The 17,667-nt window shown below is 33.6% G+C and overlaps 1 protein-coding gene across 1 annotated transcript; it reads left to right on the forward strand.

The window, feature by feature from the left end:
• The first annotated feature begins 1 nt into the window (after position 1).
• Positions 2-15,003, forward strand: LOC148954887 (uncharacterized). Its single transcript, XM_089099023.1, has 5 exons — positions 2-168; positions 3,359-3,417; positions 5,530-5,700; positions 11,234-11,343; positions 14,806-15,003. The coding sequence occupies exons 1-2, from the start codon at positions 9-11 to the stop codon at positions 3,364-3,366; spliced, it is 168 nt and encodes a 55-aa protein (XP_088955149.1). The 5' UTR covers positions 2-8; the 3' UTR covers positions 3,367-3,417; positions 5,530-5,700; positions 11,234-11,343; positions 14,806-15,003.
• The last annotated feature ends 2,664 nt before the right edge of the window (positions 15,004-17,667 follow it).

The following is a 17,667-nucleotide window of genomic DNA, read 5'->3' on the forward strand; positions in this document are numbered from 1 at the left end:
GTGAAAAAATGTTTGAATGTGATGCACGTACCAAAATATTTTCTCAAAAAGTGCATTTGAACACTCATAAAAGAAGTCATACGGGTGAGAAACCGTTTAAGTGTGATGCTTGTGTCAAATTTGTTTCTACTTTATCAAATTTGAAGCGGATCATAAGATGGCATTCGGGTGAGAAACGGTTTAGATGTGGAGAATGTGAACAATCCTTTTTTCAAAAAGCACATCTGAACTACCATTTAAGAACCCATACGGGTGAGAAACCGTTTAAGTGTGAAGTTTGTGACAACTTCTTTTCACGGGCATCGAGTTTGAAAAGGCACCATAGTGTACACACAGTTTAAGTGATGTACTCGTTTACATGTAGTCAAACTTCCTAACTGAGCAAAGAATTTCTTGCATATTTTACACTCGAAGGGTTTTTAACCTGTATGGACTCGTTGATGTGTAGTCAAATAATCCAGCCTGTTTTCTTACCTGTTTACAAAGATCTTACATGTCTTAAATGACATTTAAGATGACGCACATGTCTTAAATGACACGCCAACTCTTTAAGCTTTCAGTTTAGGCTTCCTAACTTTCCTTGGCCTCTGTCAGTACCATTTGATGTACTAAATTTTAAATAATTATACTATAATTTTAAATACTTATCTACCTTGTGACATCGTTGTTGATACAGAGACGCCTTTCACCAAATTTGAGAGATGTTCAATCAAGGTTTTCGCAAAAAAATATCAGAAGACACCGGATAACTGTTATATTAGGTACGGTCTTGTAGATGCGTGATTGAAGTTAGGTTTTTAATAGATACACAAAGATAAAACCTAATTCTGTAATCGCTATGCAGGTCCGACTACCTAAGTATTCAAGTAGCATAGTTAGTCCGAGTTATTAATCTAAATATTGAATGAATTATTCATAGTTTTAATATTATATTTTACTTACTCATATTTATATAGAGGTTTAAATTTAAATATGAAAATAACACAGTTGCAATTTTAGAAGATTAATGAGAATGTTTGATATGTTGGTCATTCTAATATGGAAAAATTTCCTCGGAGAGTCCCAGGTCCACTGATCAATAATCGTTTCAATGTCGTGGCACACGTAGCTGAGTTCGGTACATTATTTCATAATAATAGTAAAAATTAGCGCGTTCAAAAAAATTTGTAAAATAAAAATAATATATCTAGATTTTCAAAACAAAAAAAAAACGTTTAAAAAAATATTACTATTGAGTTAATTTATGATTTAAAGCGTTATATCTTACTAGTTCTCAGTTAAGTTCTCCTATAAGTAGCAGGGTCTTTCACCACATACAGATCGGGATGAAGATTTAGGAGTATCCTTTTTTTGTGATGAGTCTGAGTAAAATCAGCGCTTATTGTGTAACTCTGTGCCGAAAACTAAAAAAATTTTAAAGCTCACATTGAAGCCGATTTCTTTTAAAATCTTCGCTGATGTTGAAATATGTTCAATACCTCAGCTACTTGTGCTCAGCCCTGGACAGTCGATTATCATCTAATGTGACACCGTACAGAGCTTTGGTAAGGTACAAAGTCGTAAGATCGTGAAGCACCTGGAGATGTTGTGACGGTGAAATTTTTAAATTACCGTACTTAACATACTGACGGAAGGGACGTTAGGGACATGCGAAGGTTTCGGTTGCGTCATGCAGTGTCTTTGGTTTTCTTCCGGGGTTTGATTTTCTCTGAAGGTAATCTTTCAAAATGAACAAGGAGCTCAGGGTCTTATTTTGTAGCACTTTTTGAATAAAGTACTGCTGGGATACCATATGTTTACCTAATAAAAAATTTCTAGACCATGGATTGTCCCCTTAGGACAATTTGAAGTCAGGCTCTCGGGTGACCCGGAAGAGTGGTTAAAGGGGTGGATTTATTATTTATGTTTAATTTTTTTTTATCGATAAAGAGACACTTAATTAAAAATGCATAACTGATAAAGCAAAACCATGTGGAGCATTATTTTTAACATTTTATGATGATCACTACACATAAACTAATACGATATTATCACGGTTGGAGAGAAAATTACTTTTTGTACTACAAACAGAATCATGAACCTCACTCTGTATATTTGTGGCTTGATCGGTGACGTTGTTAGGGTTTTGGCTTATGTCTATGTGTTAGTATTTTTCTGTTTTTTTAGATTTTTGCTTTTTAGGTTTAATTATTTATAATATATAATTATGAATATCGCTGTATTATTTTTCTAAATATCCAGACTCGTTTTTGTGTTATCACTGTCTAATTTCTGTGCTTTACACATTTGATCGTTTATTTCCTCAAGGTGGTTCTGATTTAACATAATCATATTTTTTTTATTATTATTGAACTAAAATAACTAGTTAATTTTGGAGATTGTTTAGTTTTTGAAGGTAATGTATTGGTTTTATTGCTGTTCAGCTAAATGTTTTAACTCTTAAATACATCTCAAACGTCTTGCCCCCCCCCCACCCCACCCAGTCTATTTGAAACGTTTTATCGTCATTGTTATAGTTTCTTGACTTGATTCCTTTCTATTATTGGAATTCTCGAGAGGAGGAATTCTCAATTTTGGACCCTCATTCAGCGGGACAACCATTTAACTCAGCTCCTTTTTAACTAAGCCCTATTTGACTCTACCTCCATTCAACCCAATTGCTGCAACCATGAAATTCAAATGTGTTCAGGACCTGGGCAGTAAACGTTTTGCTAATCTCAAATATATAGGACAGAAGGACATGGGCAGTATACGTCTCAAATATATAGGACAGAAGGATAAATTGTAAGTTTTTTAGAATGAAGAAGAGGAATTGTTTTGCATTAAAGCAATACGAAAAAGAATTAGCCAACAAATAAAGACCATTTCATTCTATTCGACTATTGTCGCTTAAGGGAAAACGAGCGGAAGTGCATTTTCATGGCGGAGGTACATAGTTAATTTCAAGAGGATTGAGTCAAATAGGGTTGAGTTAAAACGGAGGTTGAGCTAAATGAGTCTTCAAATGTTTTAACTTTACGTTGCGTGGTTACGAAGTAATATTATAATTCTGACTCTGAATGGATATAACTGAAACTAATCAATTAAATGACTTAGGTGTCTTTACCTTTTGCTGTAAAATGAAATTACAGGCTTGTCGCAAAATAGCATGTTTCAGAGGAAATGTTTAAGCACTGGTCAAATTGATACGTGTAAGACCAAATCGTAAATGGACAAACTATTTCCAATGCTAGAATGATGAATATATAGTTATCCCTGTCATAAAATGCTGATGATATCAATACTCTGATAAATCAATGGCCGGAATTACTACCTTGTTTTTGATGATCTATTTTAATTTGTTTTTATTTCTTTTCAGAAAACTGATTTTAGACTATTTATGGTCACGTTGCAAACGTCTTGGTTATTTTTACTTCAGTAAGTTTTATTTCTATTTTTTTTAGCTATTTAACTAGATCTTTTCCCAATTGTATGGGGAGAGGGGCCCCACAATTTGATAGCATGGTCAATAGTTAGTTCCGGAAATTAATACCTTGCATAAGAGGGTTTATTTTAACTGATTTTTACTGCTTTTTATCCGGTTGGTGTTTTAGTATCCTATACATTTCACGCCTCGTGTCTCTTTGTGTTGTGGTGATTTTAATATCATTCTGTATATTTAACCAGACCCTTACCCAATATTGTTCATTTCTTTTTAGGGGGGGGGGTTAGTTGAAAAAAAGTTTCTTTTTATCAAAAAAGAAAGTGGTATTTAGTCGTAAAATAATACTTCGTAGCTGTAATTTTGTTGTACTTGGAAACAGGCGTTTGACATACTCTCTTCTGATTCGGTACGAATTGTAATAACAAATATTGTTGTTTCATGTATCATTTTCTTTCATTGTCAACACTAATATTCAAACACGGAATTAATTTAAATCGGGTCTTTTCGTCCATTTAGGAAATTAAAACAATAATACAATGGTCATATGGTATGTGTTCCCTCTGAAAGAAGTGATATTATGACAATGCTGCAGCTGTAATTTGCACAAAAAAGGAGAAAACGTCTGTGTAACTGGGTTTGTTAGTCTCTGGTCTATCCATTCGTCTAGCCAGAATAATAATATTCTGGCTAAAATTTTGTCACCCTGCCGTCGAGAAAATCCCTTAAGCTAGGATTTTTAAAATTTACTGTTTTTATATTGGTTCTCCTTTCGCGAGTGCTTTTTTTTCTCGTCCATAGTTTGGAATACTAAATTATAATGAGGTACTGGCTTCCAAGTTCACATTTATGTTAACGTTATCATTCCCATCAACGGCTTCACCTTGGTTATCTTATAGACTGACATCTGTAGGAAAATCTGCTTCCGAATTTACATTTATATTATCGCTATTATTCCCGTCTACGTTTTTACCTTGGTTATCTTCTAGATTTAATAATTTCCTTTTAAAATTACTCTGCCAAATGGTATGGGGGCTTCCTCTTCTATTACTGTATATAGTTAGTTCGGTCCCCTTCAATTTTGGTCCGTTACAGAAATTGAATGGTCGTCTTCTAGTCTTGCCTTGTGTTTTTGTTTTTTTATTTGCCTTGTGCTATTTCTCGATTCATTGCTAAAAAGGACGAAATAGGATAAATAAGCAATGGCTGTCAAGTGTTTAAATTTTTTTTTATCGAAAGATGGGGATATTATTTTACATACTTATCATACAGTGAGTTTAGAAGAGACAGGTAACCTCAGAATATGGAACATTTCAACCTTTCTGATTAAAATGGTTGTATTGACGCTTTGACGTAGCGTTGTTTGGCTGCGATGAGCATCAGGGACAAAAAAGTTTGTAATTATCAAGGATTTTTCTCTTGAGTGAAGGGGATATTTTGTCACCATTTCATGGTTCTGAAATCATGCTGCTAGATTTTCACATTTCTAGCTTAAATCATCTTTATAGGGCTTTTCTTATTTATAGGACCAGAAAAAATGATCAAATCAACAGTAGGGCTTGTTTGTGGATTGAAGAATTTTTAAGTATAACTGTAAATAAACTACGTTTTTATTTGACCTTTTTCAAATGCTATTCGTACCGAAATAGCCTTAATAATTGCCTGCTACATTTTTTGTAGTAATGGAAATAGCTTTAAAAACACGTAAAGAACAAATCCGAATACATTTTTCTGAGGGATCTTAAAAAATAGGGACATAATTCCTTCTTTTTTTTCTCAAAGATTCCCAACCAGTTTTCAAAGTATTTTCAATCTATAAAACATGAAACATGAAATTTCAAAATCTTACGGTGGATGGATAGAGGTGAGAGTGTCAGCTATGGATTTTTCTTTACATGGAAACTGTATGAGAGCAGAAAAATAATATACTAGAATTGCACAGGGAACACACACCTCAAGGCTTTTGATTTATTTTGTCCCTATTTGCTGCTAAGGGAGTCCAAATATGAGAATATAAACGAACTCCATCTCGAATAACTTCGAATTTATATGGCGTAATGCTTCGTAGCTGTACTAAACGCTTCTGACTCACTCTTTTTTATTTTTAGGTGGTATTATGTAGAATTAGAAAATTCTTCTCTTGACCTAAGATTGAAGCTCAGAGTTTAGTTTTGAATATTGACTGAAGTAGACATCTGAATCAGATAAGAAGCTATCAGAGAAAAAAAGATTGAAGCTCGATGGTGTTATCCAGATGGATGACATTGTTCACCCTTTAAGTAAGTATCTTTTAAGAGCAAATACATTCTTAGACCACACTGGCTATACATGACAAACGAAACTCAGAGAAGAGAGAAAATAACAAAATGAAAAATAAAATCAAAAAGGGTGAAAAAACGAGGATTTTGTCAGCCAGCGAACCATGAAGAAGACAAAATATAAGCAAATATTTCGACAAGGACCTCCGCCAAGTCGTCCTCAGTGCTAAACAAAAACAAAAAAGAGATGAAAAAAAAACGAGAATCTAACCTTTCGAAGTTTCCTGTACAAAGACAGAATAGACACTGAATAAAAAACCAGGCAGGAATCAATGAAAATGAAATTTACCAAGATGATTGTGTAGGGATCTTTCGTCTTGCATTAATTTTGGCTGGTCTACAATTTCGGTTTTCATTAGATATGCAAATAGGTTCTTTTAAGTTTTTTCGGGTGAAAATATTGATTGAGTCCTTCAAGATTAAACTGTCGTAAATTGGGCTTAATGAAATATCTCCAGTATCTCTATTTATTGCTAAATTTTGGTTCATATATTTTTTTATCTCAATTACCTCCTTAAAAGTTTGTGTTACGCCATTAACAGTTGATATTAAAGTTGCCTCGTCAAACAGAACTAGATGGGTCGGGTCTACGAAAATATGCGAAGCCAATGCCGAATCAAAGTTGTCATTGTTATTTTTTAATCTCAGGGACTTGTCTATTGAAATTTTGTGCTCATGCAGACGTTCACCTAGTTGTTGATGGGTTCTACCAATGTAAAATTTTCCACAAGAACACGGGATTCTGTAGACACCACTACCCAGTACAGGGTCTGTTTTATCCTTTCCTGAGTTAAAAAAATGTTCAACCTTTTGTTCGGTTTTGATTTTGTTTTTTTTAAATGTTTCAAAGTCTATCGCCAAGTTTCGGGATGTATGGTAAAACGAGGAAAGTTTTTTTCTCAATAGCCGGTGTAACTGAATCTAGGGGAACAAGCTCCCTATTTTGGTCTTTTATCTTTTTTAATAGTCTATCTATTATATTTTCAAAATATTATATATTATATTTTCAATTACCTCCTTTTAAGGAGGTAATTGAGATAAAAAAATATATGAACCAAAATTTACCAATAAATAGAGATACTGGAGATATTTCATTAAGCCCAATTTACGACAGTTTAATCTTGAAGGACTCAATCAATATTTTCACCCGAAATAACTTAAAAGAACCTATTTGCATATCTAATGAAAACCGAAATTGTAGACCAGCCAAAATTAATGCAAGACGAAAGATCCTTACACAATCATCTTGGTAAATTTCATTTTCATTGATTCCTGCCTGGTTTTTTATTCAGTGTTTGTTCTGTCTTTGTACAGGAAACTTCGAAAGGTTAGATTCTCGTTTTTTTTGTTTTTTTTTCTTCTCTTTTTTTTAGCACTGAGGACGACTTGGTGGAGGTCCTTGTCGAAATATTTGCTTATATTTTGTCATCTTCATGGTTCGCTGGCTGACAAAATCCTCGTTTTTTCACCCTCTTTGATTTTATTTTTCTTTTTGTTATTTTCTCTCTTTTCTGAGTTTCGTTTGTCATGTATAGCCAGTGTGGTCTAAGAAAGTATTTGCGTCAAGCTTACGGGGAGCACTGGACCAATATTGTTTTAGATTTTTTAAATTGTGTTAAGAAACATGCAAATCTTATTTGTCAGTTTAATTTCTTAGAAACTTTTAAAAGACATCGAATTCTTCCATCTTCTTTACGTTTCAACCTACATTTATGCACACTTTCTGAAGGCCCATTTATTCAGAAAATGGGTTTCAAAACTTTAACACATATTTTAAAAGACCATAGATCCAGAAGATACGTCCTTAGTAATAAAATACTTAATTTAAAATCCTTATTATATCAGATTTTGTCCCCTCATGATTTTCACCAGATTTTACAAATCTCACATAGGTCTTTCAGACACATTTTCCATTTAGCAACAACTCGTTTATCGGAAAAATTCTCAAAACTGGAATTTCAACAGTTTCAACAAACACGGATTTTCCTTCCTAGATTTTGTCGTGGTCCTACTTTGGAAAATTTATCCTCTAAGGTATTTACATCCAAGGAACTGAGTATTCTTTCAAAAGGACCAAAATTTGCAATGGCTCAAACACAAGTAAATACTTCAGAAATTATTACGGGCGTGGAGTCTGCTATTTTTAGCTCTCATGGTGAAGTCGAAAATCCAGACCTACTCAGAGGTGAAATTTTAAAGAGTATTCTTGACTATAGGCCATCTTTGTCACTTTCAACTCAATCAAATGAAGAAATTAAAACCCTCAAAAAATTAAAAAAAGACAAAAAAACATTGATTACGAAAGCGGAAAAGGGAAACACAGTTGTACTTATGAATTCTGCAGATTATGAATTTAAAGTTAACACCCTTTTAATGGATAAACATGTTTACAAAGAAATAAATTTTGATCCCACGGACAAATACACACAGAAGTTGAGAAATGAACTAGGAATTTTAAAAGATACTAGACTAATTACCCCTCAAATGTACAGAAAATTTTATCCCAAAGGTTGTTCAGCCCCTAAGTTTTATGGTCTGCCTAGAATCCATAAGAAAGATAACCCGTTACGTCTAATTGTAGCATGTTATAGTTCTCCAGCTACGGGTATAGGAAGTTTCTTAGCCACCATTTTTAAGCCTCTTTTAAACACACAGAAATCCTATATTAAAAACTCCATAGATCTTGTTGAGAAGTTAAAAAATCAAAGTACAACAGCAAATACCGTTTTATCTAGTTTTGATGCAGTTTCTATGTACACTTCATGCGATGTTCATAAATGTGAGCAGGCTTTACAAAGAAAATTAGAGGAAAATTCAGCTTGGTCGGATTACAAAACTTTGGAAATTGATACAATAATGACCCTTGTCCGTCTTTGCAACAAATACTCCTCGTATTTTAAATTCCGAAACAAATTTTTTCTTCAAATAATGGGCTTATCCATGGGCACTGTCTTGTCTCCTTATTTGGCAAATTTTTACATGGATTTCATAGAACAGTTTGCTTTGAATAGTTTCCACTTAAAACACTCCATCTGGTTTCGTTTTGTTGATGATATCGTTTCTGTTTGGGAACATGGACAAGACTCTCTAAGAGATTTTTTGGCACATTTGAACTCTTTTGATTCGAATCTCCAGTTCACAATGGAACTCGAAGATTCAGGTAAGCTGCCTTTCTTAGATGTTTCGATTATAAAAACTAATCCTGGTCTTGAATTTTCTATATTTAGAAAGCCGACTCATAATGATCGATATCTACATTTCTCTTCCCACCACCCTCCTTCTGTAAAAAGAGGGGTAATAATCTCTTTAGTCGACAGAGTTTTAAAAATTTGTTCCCGTAATCATATAAATTCTGAACTAAATTATGTCAAGGATATTCTTTTTTGCAATGGTTACCCAATCAAACTCATTGAAAATATATTAGATAGACGATTAAAAAAGATAAAAGAACAAAATAGGGAGCTTGTCCCCCTTGATTCAGTTACGCCGGCTATTGAGAAAAAAACTTTCATCGTTTTACCATACATCCCGAAACTTGGCGATAGACTTAGAAAAATTTTAAATAAACATAATCTTTCTGTTTCTTTCAGAACCGAACAAAAGGTTGAACATTTTTTTAACTCAGGAAAGGATAAAACAGACCCCGTACTGGGTAGTGGTGTCTACAGAATCCCGTGTTCTTGTGGAAAATTTTACATTGGTAGAACCCATCAACAACTAGGTGAACGTTTGCATGAGCACAAAATTTCAATAGACAAGTCCCTGAGATTAAAAAATAACAATGACAACTTTGATTCGGCATTGGCTTCGCATATTTTCGTAAACCCGACCCATCTAGTTCTGTTTGACGAGGCAACTTTAATATCAACTGTTAATGGCGTACCACAAACTTTTAAGGAGGTAATTGAGATAAAAAAAATATATGAACCAAAATTTAGCAATAAATAGAAATACTGGAGATATTTCATTAAGCCCAATTTACGACAGTTTAATCTTGAAGGACTCAATCAATATTTTCACCCGAAAAAACTTAAAAGAACCTATTTGCATATCTAATGAAAACCGAAATTGTAGACCAGCCAAAATTAATGCAAGACGAAAGATCCTTACACAATCATCTTGGTAAATTTTATTTTCATTGATTCCTGCCTGGTTTTTTATTCAGTGTCTATTCTGTCTTTGTACAGGAAACTTCGAAAGGTTAGATTCTCGTTTTTTTTTTTTCTGTTTTTTTTTTTTTTTTTGCACTGAGGACGACTTTGCGGAGGTCCTTTTCGAAATATTTGCTTATATTTTGTATTCTTCATGGTTCGCTGGCTGACAAAATCCTCGTTTTTTCACCCTTTTTGATTTTATTTTTCATTTTGTTATTTTCTCTCTTCTCTGAGTTTCGTTTATCTTTTAAGAGCATTTATATTTTCTTTTCTACAGCGTTTTTCATCCCACTGAAAGTTTTCTTTTCTTTGCAGAATCCCGATATAAGCAGGGCAATATATAAATGTATGATTAAGGTAAATACGATGGTGCTAGTGCAGTTGGAAGTACTAATGAGGTTTTGAGTAATCACCTGAAGGGTCCTACATATACGTTTTTTTTTTTTTTTTTTTTTTTTTTTTTTTTTTTTTTTTTTTTTTTTTTTGTATGTGTGTGTGTGTAGAACGAGGTCCTCTTCCAAAATGAAAATCCTCAGTTTTATTCTACTCTATATAATTTGTTTCTTAAACGGAATGGCAGAAAAGAGAGAGAGAGATTTTTGCTGTTGTTGCCTATTTATTTCATTTTTTCGTATCATTTCGTTCACTCGCTATATAATTTTATTTTAGTTCTTACAAATTTGTTTTTTATCTATTTATATCTCTTTTTTTTGTATTAAATAGTAACACTTGCTTATTTTGACATGGGTGTATTTTAAAAAAATGTAATTTGTATTGTGCTATAATGCATAAATGCATAATTTATTAGATTTTTTTATATAGGTATTATAATTGCACTATGACAAGGTTTAAATGTATAGTCTTGATTCTTCTTAGTAACCCAGGGAATTGTCACAGGAGAATAATATCAGCAAATAGAAAAATATGTGTTAGGGCCCTTAATCCTTATTATCAGATAAATTTTCTTTTAGCATAATATATTTTATGTATATATTGAAGAATTAGCTTGAACTGTAATTGCGCAGTGAGATGACTCATCCATGATCAAAATATATTTTTGGACGCCAGATTTGGGTGACATTTGTCGGAGGTTGAAAAGAAAAATTTGTTGTCGTTGGGGATGACGCATAGCTTTAATGACGCTGATGTTGTTAAAGTTAGTATAGATCGTTTCGAATAGATTTTATCAAATCACGACGTATAGATCGGCAACGGGGGGTTAGTAGGTTGAGGTGCCCGAGGCACTCTTGGTAGGGGAGGTTGATTGTTTTGCTGTTTGCAAAAGAAGAATCAATATGTTTGTTGTATAAGGCTCCGATGGTAATATGGCTTCATTCTAGGATGAGCTGGACAAACTAGTTTCAGCTGAAGATTTTTGAATTAAAAAGTCAGCTTCGAGCTTCAGTCACATATCATTTCCAACAGTTCTGAAACGAATAAAGCTTCAACTGTAAGTTCATTTTCTATCTCTCTTTCTTTTTGTCCATCTGGTGTTTCTCTCTCTTCCTCTCCCTTTCTCTCCCTCTCCCCTCCTCTCTCTCTCGTCTGTTTTTCTGTCTTTCTGAAACTAAAAAGGAAAACAAATGTGTTTCTTTTTTTGGCTTTTAGTCTCTTCGAGAACTGTATATACTGATAAAGCAGTTTTCTGGATTTGAAGAGGCTTGCAGAGGCTCTTATTTTGGCTTCAGATCCAGTTCTGAATTTTTGTTCACCAAGAAATGGTTATGGAGTCTGATAGACTCTAGAGTCCTTTGTCCTGTAGGAAGCATAAAGGGGCCTTTATGTGCTAAAGCTGCAGCAAAAGAGAACAAGGACGACGATGAAGAGGAGTAGGAAGAAGAATTACCTTTGGGTTGTGCTTCAAAATTCTAAGGGTTTTGTGATTAATCTGTCCGAGTTCCAAATATTACTTGTTATAATTGATGGATCTTAAAATATGACCTCGAATAACGAAGGGATTTGCAAGATCTAATACTTAACAAACGCCTCATTTTAAAGGCCCCTTAGAGGTGGAAATCTGGTAAATAGTACAAATAACTACTTTTCGACCTCATATTTGCCAATACAGGACCTTATTTGATATAAAATGGTGCTTTGACCACAGGAATCCTTCATTTAATAATCTGCGTACTTTATGTCGCCTTATCCATGAAGGTGAAAGTTAACTCTGAGCTAAGGGAAACTGTATTCCTGACGTCAGGTTCGGATTCGTCATGCTTGATTTTAGTACAAAACGACAACTTAAATCCAATAATACGTCCAAATGGAAATTTATGTTTTCTCCTTAAAGAGAGGTGTCGGTTAGTTGTGCATGGGTGATTTGAGTTTTTTTTTGTTTGATTGGGCTGTTGTTTCTGAATGTTTTTGTTTAAAAAAAATCCTATTACAATTTCCCGGAGGTCAAACTATTTTTCCTCCACTATATGGAGTAATTGTCATTCCTCCTAAAAAAAGCAAATAAAAAAACAGCACACTTGCCTTTAAGCAAATAGTTTACATGAAAGCCACACTAAAAAAAATTAGATCAAGTACATGAGTGTTAAACAGTAGAAACTATAGTTCTGATCTCCATTTCCTGAACTTGGATGCTTTTTCAATTATTAGCACTTAAAATGTTTGCAGTTCAACTTTACACTTGAGCTGACTTTTAAAGGGGAACTAGAACTTACAATTTTCAATCAAATGAGCCTCTTCTAAAGTTTATATAACCACCCCTTTATAAAAAAACTTTGAATGCCCTCGGGGCATATCTTACAACTCTTGCCTCCAGGCTCTGGGGAGTTGTGTCAACCCCAAAGGCTTTGTTATGTGAAATTTGGACTATTTCGAATAAAATGGTTATCTTGACGTTCCTATCCGATGCATTTTGGGCAAATACGACGTGTAAAGGGGAGGGGGCTGCCCTTATATCACTTTGACTCATAGGGCAGTCAATAACGTTTTGATTCAGTTCAATACGCCCCTCAACATTTTCTAAAAGGCTCATCTGAATGCTCTTCGACTGCTTTGAAAGTAAAGTTGGAACATGTATACCTGTCTCAATAACATATACCATGTAAACAATGAACGAAATGCCTAACTTTACAGCTCTTGCCCTGAGGTTGACATCCCCAAATCCATAATTAATGGACCTTCCAACTATGTTGAACCAAATTGCTATCTTAAAATTTTGATCGGATGTGTTTTTGGGAATGATAGGCTTTGGGGGGGGGGGGGGGGCTGATTGTCCTCAATTCACTTATGACTTTTAAAAAGAGCACTAAAACTTCCCAATTTCAAACAAATGAACTCCGTCCGATCCTAAGATTATACGAAAACACGTTCCATCAGAACATTTATTTGTCCCAGGGCAAAAATTACAACCATTGCCCTTGGAATCCGGGGGGCTTTGTCCACCCTGAAGACATTGTTTTGTGATTTTTGAACTATAGGATGACTATCTCACAATTTCAATTGGATGCGTTTCAGGAAAAGATGTCAGGGGGGGGGTAGTTGCTCTTCGTCACATTTGACTCATAAAAGTGAACTAGAATTACACATGTCTAATAAATTGAGCCTCTTCTAAAGTTGGAACGGCCGCGCTTTCCATAAAACCTTATATGCCCCTGGGGCATAGTTTACAACCCTTAAACTCAGACTTTTGGGGATCTTGTCAATCCGAAGGTCTTGTTGTATGATCTTTGGACTATTTTTCAACAAATGGCTATTTCAAAATTTCTATCGGATGTATCGGGGAAAATACGATGTGGGGAGGGAGAGTGGCTGCCCTCAAATCACTTACTTTTAAAAGACCACTGGGACTTCTGATTTCCAATCCAGTAGGCCTCCTCCGAAGTTTATACGACCACCCTTTCCATAAAAATTTTATATGACCTAGGGGCAAAACTTACAACCCTTGCGCTGAGTTCTCTTGGGGAGGAGGTTGTCATCCTCAAAGGCATAATTTCCAGAATCTTCAACTACGGTGAACAAAATGGCTATCTTAAAATTTACTTAGATGTGTTTGGGGAAATGACGGGTGTTGGGGGTGGGGGGTCGTTACCCTCCAATTACTTTGACTATTAAAAAGAGCACTAGCCTATGCAATTTTCAATCGAATGAGCCCTTTTGGAAGTTACTACGACAACAGATAGCCATCTCGGAATCTCTAGGATGCATTTGAAAAAAAAAACCATCGGATATATTTGCCGTTTAAAAAATAATTCATGTTTGTATGAAGTATTCTGGGTAACCCCATTTGCGCCCTAGCAAAAGCCTCAAAGACTAAGATATGTTACATTTTAATATCTGTGTTGTCAAAGTCACTTTTATCCGCCTGTATAGAAACACTAATATATTTGAACTTTAAATAGGCACTTTCACAGTCAGGACATTTTAAAAAACCTGATATATGTGTTGTTAGTTTTTTACTTATGAAGTATCTATTTAGGCTAAACCATAATTTAAAAATAATTGATATCGTTTTTTTTTGCTATATAGCTGAACGTCTTCGGTGAATTACTCGTTTGAGCGTATCGAACGAAATTTAAAAGCATTGTTGGTGGGTTGTCTGCGCCTTTGTCCGTTTTTTTTTTTGCATCTTCTGGTGTTCTATTCGAAGAAGAAAATAAAGAAAAACATACTAATCAGGGTTCTCAATGAAATGTAATTTATTTATCTGTAATGGTTCTGATCAATGGGATAAAGTATTTGGGGTTGTGGATCAGAAGCCTCCCTGAGAGAAGATGGATTAGTTCTGGGGAAGACCGCTTCCAAGTGTTGAAAATAAAAAAAATCGTTTATTATCAAATAATTTTGTTCATATTTGAAAGAAGCTACGAGTTTAAAGTAATTACTCTTTGTTTGGTATGGATAATAGTCGTTTAAAATAATATTATAAGAGTCAACTTACAAATAATCTTATGTCTTCTAGGTGAGTCTCAAAGATGTATCGTGAAATGAAAAAGGCCACATCTGCATAAATCGAACCTTATAGTGAAGTCTCTTGTTATCATTAGGACATCAACTACAATATGTTTGCTTACAGTTTTTTTGTTTTGTTTTTTGAGTTGACAACCGGTGCTAATTTTTTATTCTTTTTTTTTTAAATTAAAAATATGCAATGTTTCAATGATGTTTTTCTCTTATATTTTGGCAGCTTCCATGCTCAGGAATAGTGTCCTTAATAAGAAAATTGGAGTTCCTAACTTTTAATAGTACAATCATCAGATATCGATTAAGAAAAAATAGTTCGAGACCTGAAACTACGTTTATCTTTTTATTCCCACTGAAAATTTGCAAATAAACTAGATTGTAACTGAAAAAAAAAAGAACAATTGACTGATAGTTGAATAAAGGGTTTTAAAATATTCATTTTTTTTTGTCGATAGCTTTTGTAGATAAAGTGTTTGTGTAAAGTTTGTACTAGAAATTTACAGACAAAATTTGATTATAATTTTGTCAAACTATTTGTATATTCTATATTAATATTGTTTTAGTTCTATGTTCTGCTTAAATTCATAAAAGAAAATGAGTAGCTGTTAAAATTATAAGCAAGTCTTGGCTTGGCAGCCGAGGAGAGAATGTTGGGTTAATCTCTACTTGATTTTCCTTCGTAATCCTTGGTACAGCAATGCCACAAAAACCATGTAGTATTCTGTGGGAAATTTAAGGGAGTATTCCTTGAAGTAAAGGCTAAGCAGGTTCTTATCAATAGAATTTGGGACAATTTCTCCAATTAGCCATGGCTCTTAACTTTTTCATCACAGTCTACCAACGTTATTTTAATTCAAAAATCTAAAGTCCGTTGATTTTTGAATTAAAACCAAGTTGGTGGAATGTGATGAAAAACTTGTTCCATGGGTAATCGAAGAAAAAGTCAAGATAGATAGTCTGAGTGAGGGACAAAGCTGGCACAAGACTTTTTCAGACAAAGCTCTGGCTGTCTCATGATGCGTGATATATTTCTAGATATTCTGACTGACTGTTATTTAAAAATATACTTAACAGTTTGAACGATGATGAAAGACTAACAAGCTAACTACTTTGTTTTATGGGGGGGGTGGTGGTAGACATTAAAAGAACGAGTGTATGTGCATTATTAATTTGGGTTTGAGGTTTTTTTTTTTTGTCAATCTGTCTTTTGACGGTTTTACAAGGAATGTAGGCCTACATTTGTATATTTAAATTCAGGTATCCTATTTATTTTTCTGTATGTCCTTCCAGTAATTTGAACTTATCTTTTCAAGCTAGGAACATAATTTTTTGCAAAATAAGTTTGGAAACATGAGAATGTAAATTAGGGTACAAGAATTCTAACAAAAAGGAATTGTAATTGTAATGTCATTATGAAAATGACATTGCATAAGCATTTTTTTTAATATTATAATACGTTAGGTTCTAATAATTACGTTTTGTTTTAAGAAAAAAGCAATGTATGCCATAAATATATTTGAAATTTTATAATAGTACAATTTTGTACTTTAGGTGGTAAAAAAGGTCATATACCATCAACAAAGGCCTGGGCAAGAAAATCAATTGAAGGTCAGAGGTTGACTGGGAAAGGAAGGTCATAAAAGGGAAACTGAGGATCCAGAAGCGTGCGAGTGCCGAAAGCCAGAGCGGAGGGAGAAACGGCCTATGCTAGCTGCTTCAATAATATGTTTATTTTTAAAGGACTACCACAACCCTTAGTAGAGCTGAATTCGCCTAAATAAAGTAACGAACAATAAATCTATCAAACAAAATGGTACAAAAAAATTACACATTAGTAGAATAAAACATTCAAAAATATCGTGTTCAAAAACTAATAGGAACTTTGTGTACATCAATGGCGAAAACGAAAGAAGAGAGGAGAGATAGGATAACATTTATAAGATGATACTTTATTGACAAATGATTCAGAAGTAAAAAAGTAGCCGAATTTATATTCCTTGTCAATTAATGTAAAAATCAAACATTCTGAATCAAAAACATAATACTGGTCAAAATCATTAATAATAAGAAAAAACAACCAGAAAGAAGTGTGTAAAACACTAGATTTGAAAAATGCACAAAGTTTCAAACGAGAAAAAAACGCTAAAGAATCATCAGTGTCATGGTTGCCACCGTCAGTAGGATTTTACTAGATCTAGTAAAAAAAAAAATCTGGTAAATTTCCCAAAATCTAGTAAAACTAGTAAAAAGTCATGATTTATAGTAAACAAAACTTTTTTTTATTCTCCATGAATTCAGGGAAAAAAATTATCGTAAACATATGACAATTTACAATTTTTGCTTGTCTGTTTTACAATTTACAATTTTGCTTGACTGTCTCAGAGACAGACAAGAAGTCACCTATTTTCATAAACAGACACTTCCGGCGTCTAAAGGTCGACGAAATCAGCTTTCTGTGTATCAAATATTACCAACTAAAAATGAAGCTATAATGACACTTGGATTAGTGATGATTAGGAATCTATTGGAATCAAAACAAAAGCCAACCACCCTAGGTCATTAGGTGAATCTCCTCAGTTTGAAAATTTTTATTGAGCAAAAAGGAGCCTGCTGAGAGAAATTAAAAGTAAGTAGAAATATAACATTATATATGTATATACATATACATGTATATATATATATATATATATATACATATATATTTTTATATATGTCCAAAAAAAGATTTTTGAACTTGTAGGTTTCCGGAATTTTCAATCGTACTATGAGAACGAAAGAAAAGGGGAAAAGAGAAAAAAGAAAAAAGGAAAAAAAAATTGTGGAAATCGTAGTGATTATCCTCCTATAGTAAAAATCGATG

This window comes from Artemia sp. Qi Xiang Cuo, chromosome 2, assembly GCF_049724085.1.
Source record: "Artemia sp. Qi Xiang Cuo chromosome 2, ASM4972408v1, whole genome shotgun sequence".
Lineage (NCBI taxonomy): Eukaryota > Metazoa > Arthropoda > Branchiopoda > Anostraca > Artemiidae > Artemia > Artemia sp. Qi Xiang Cuo.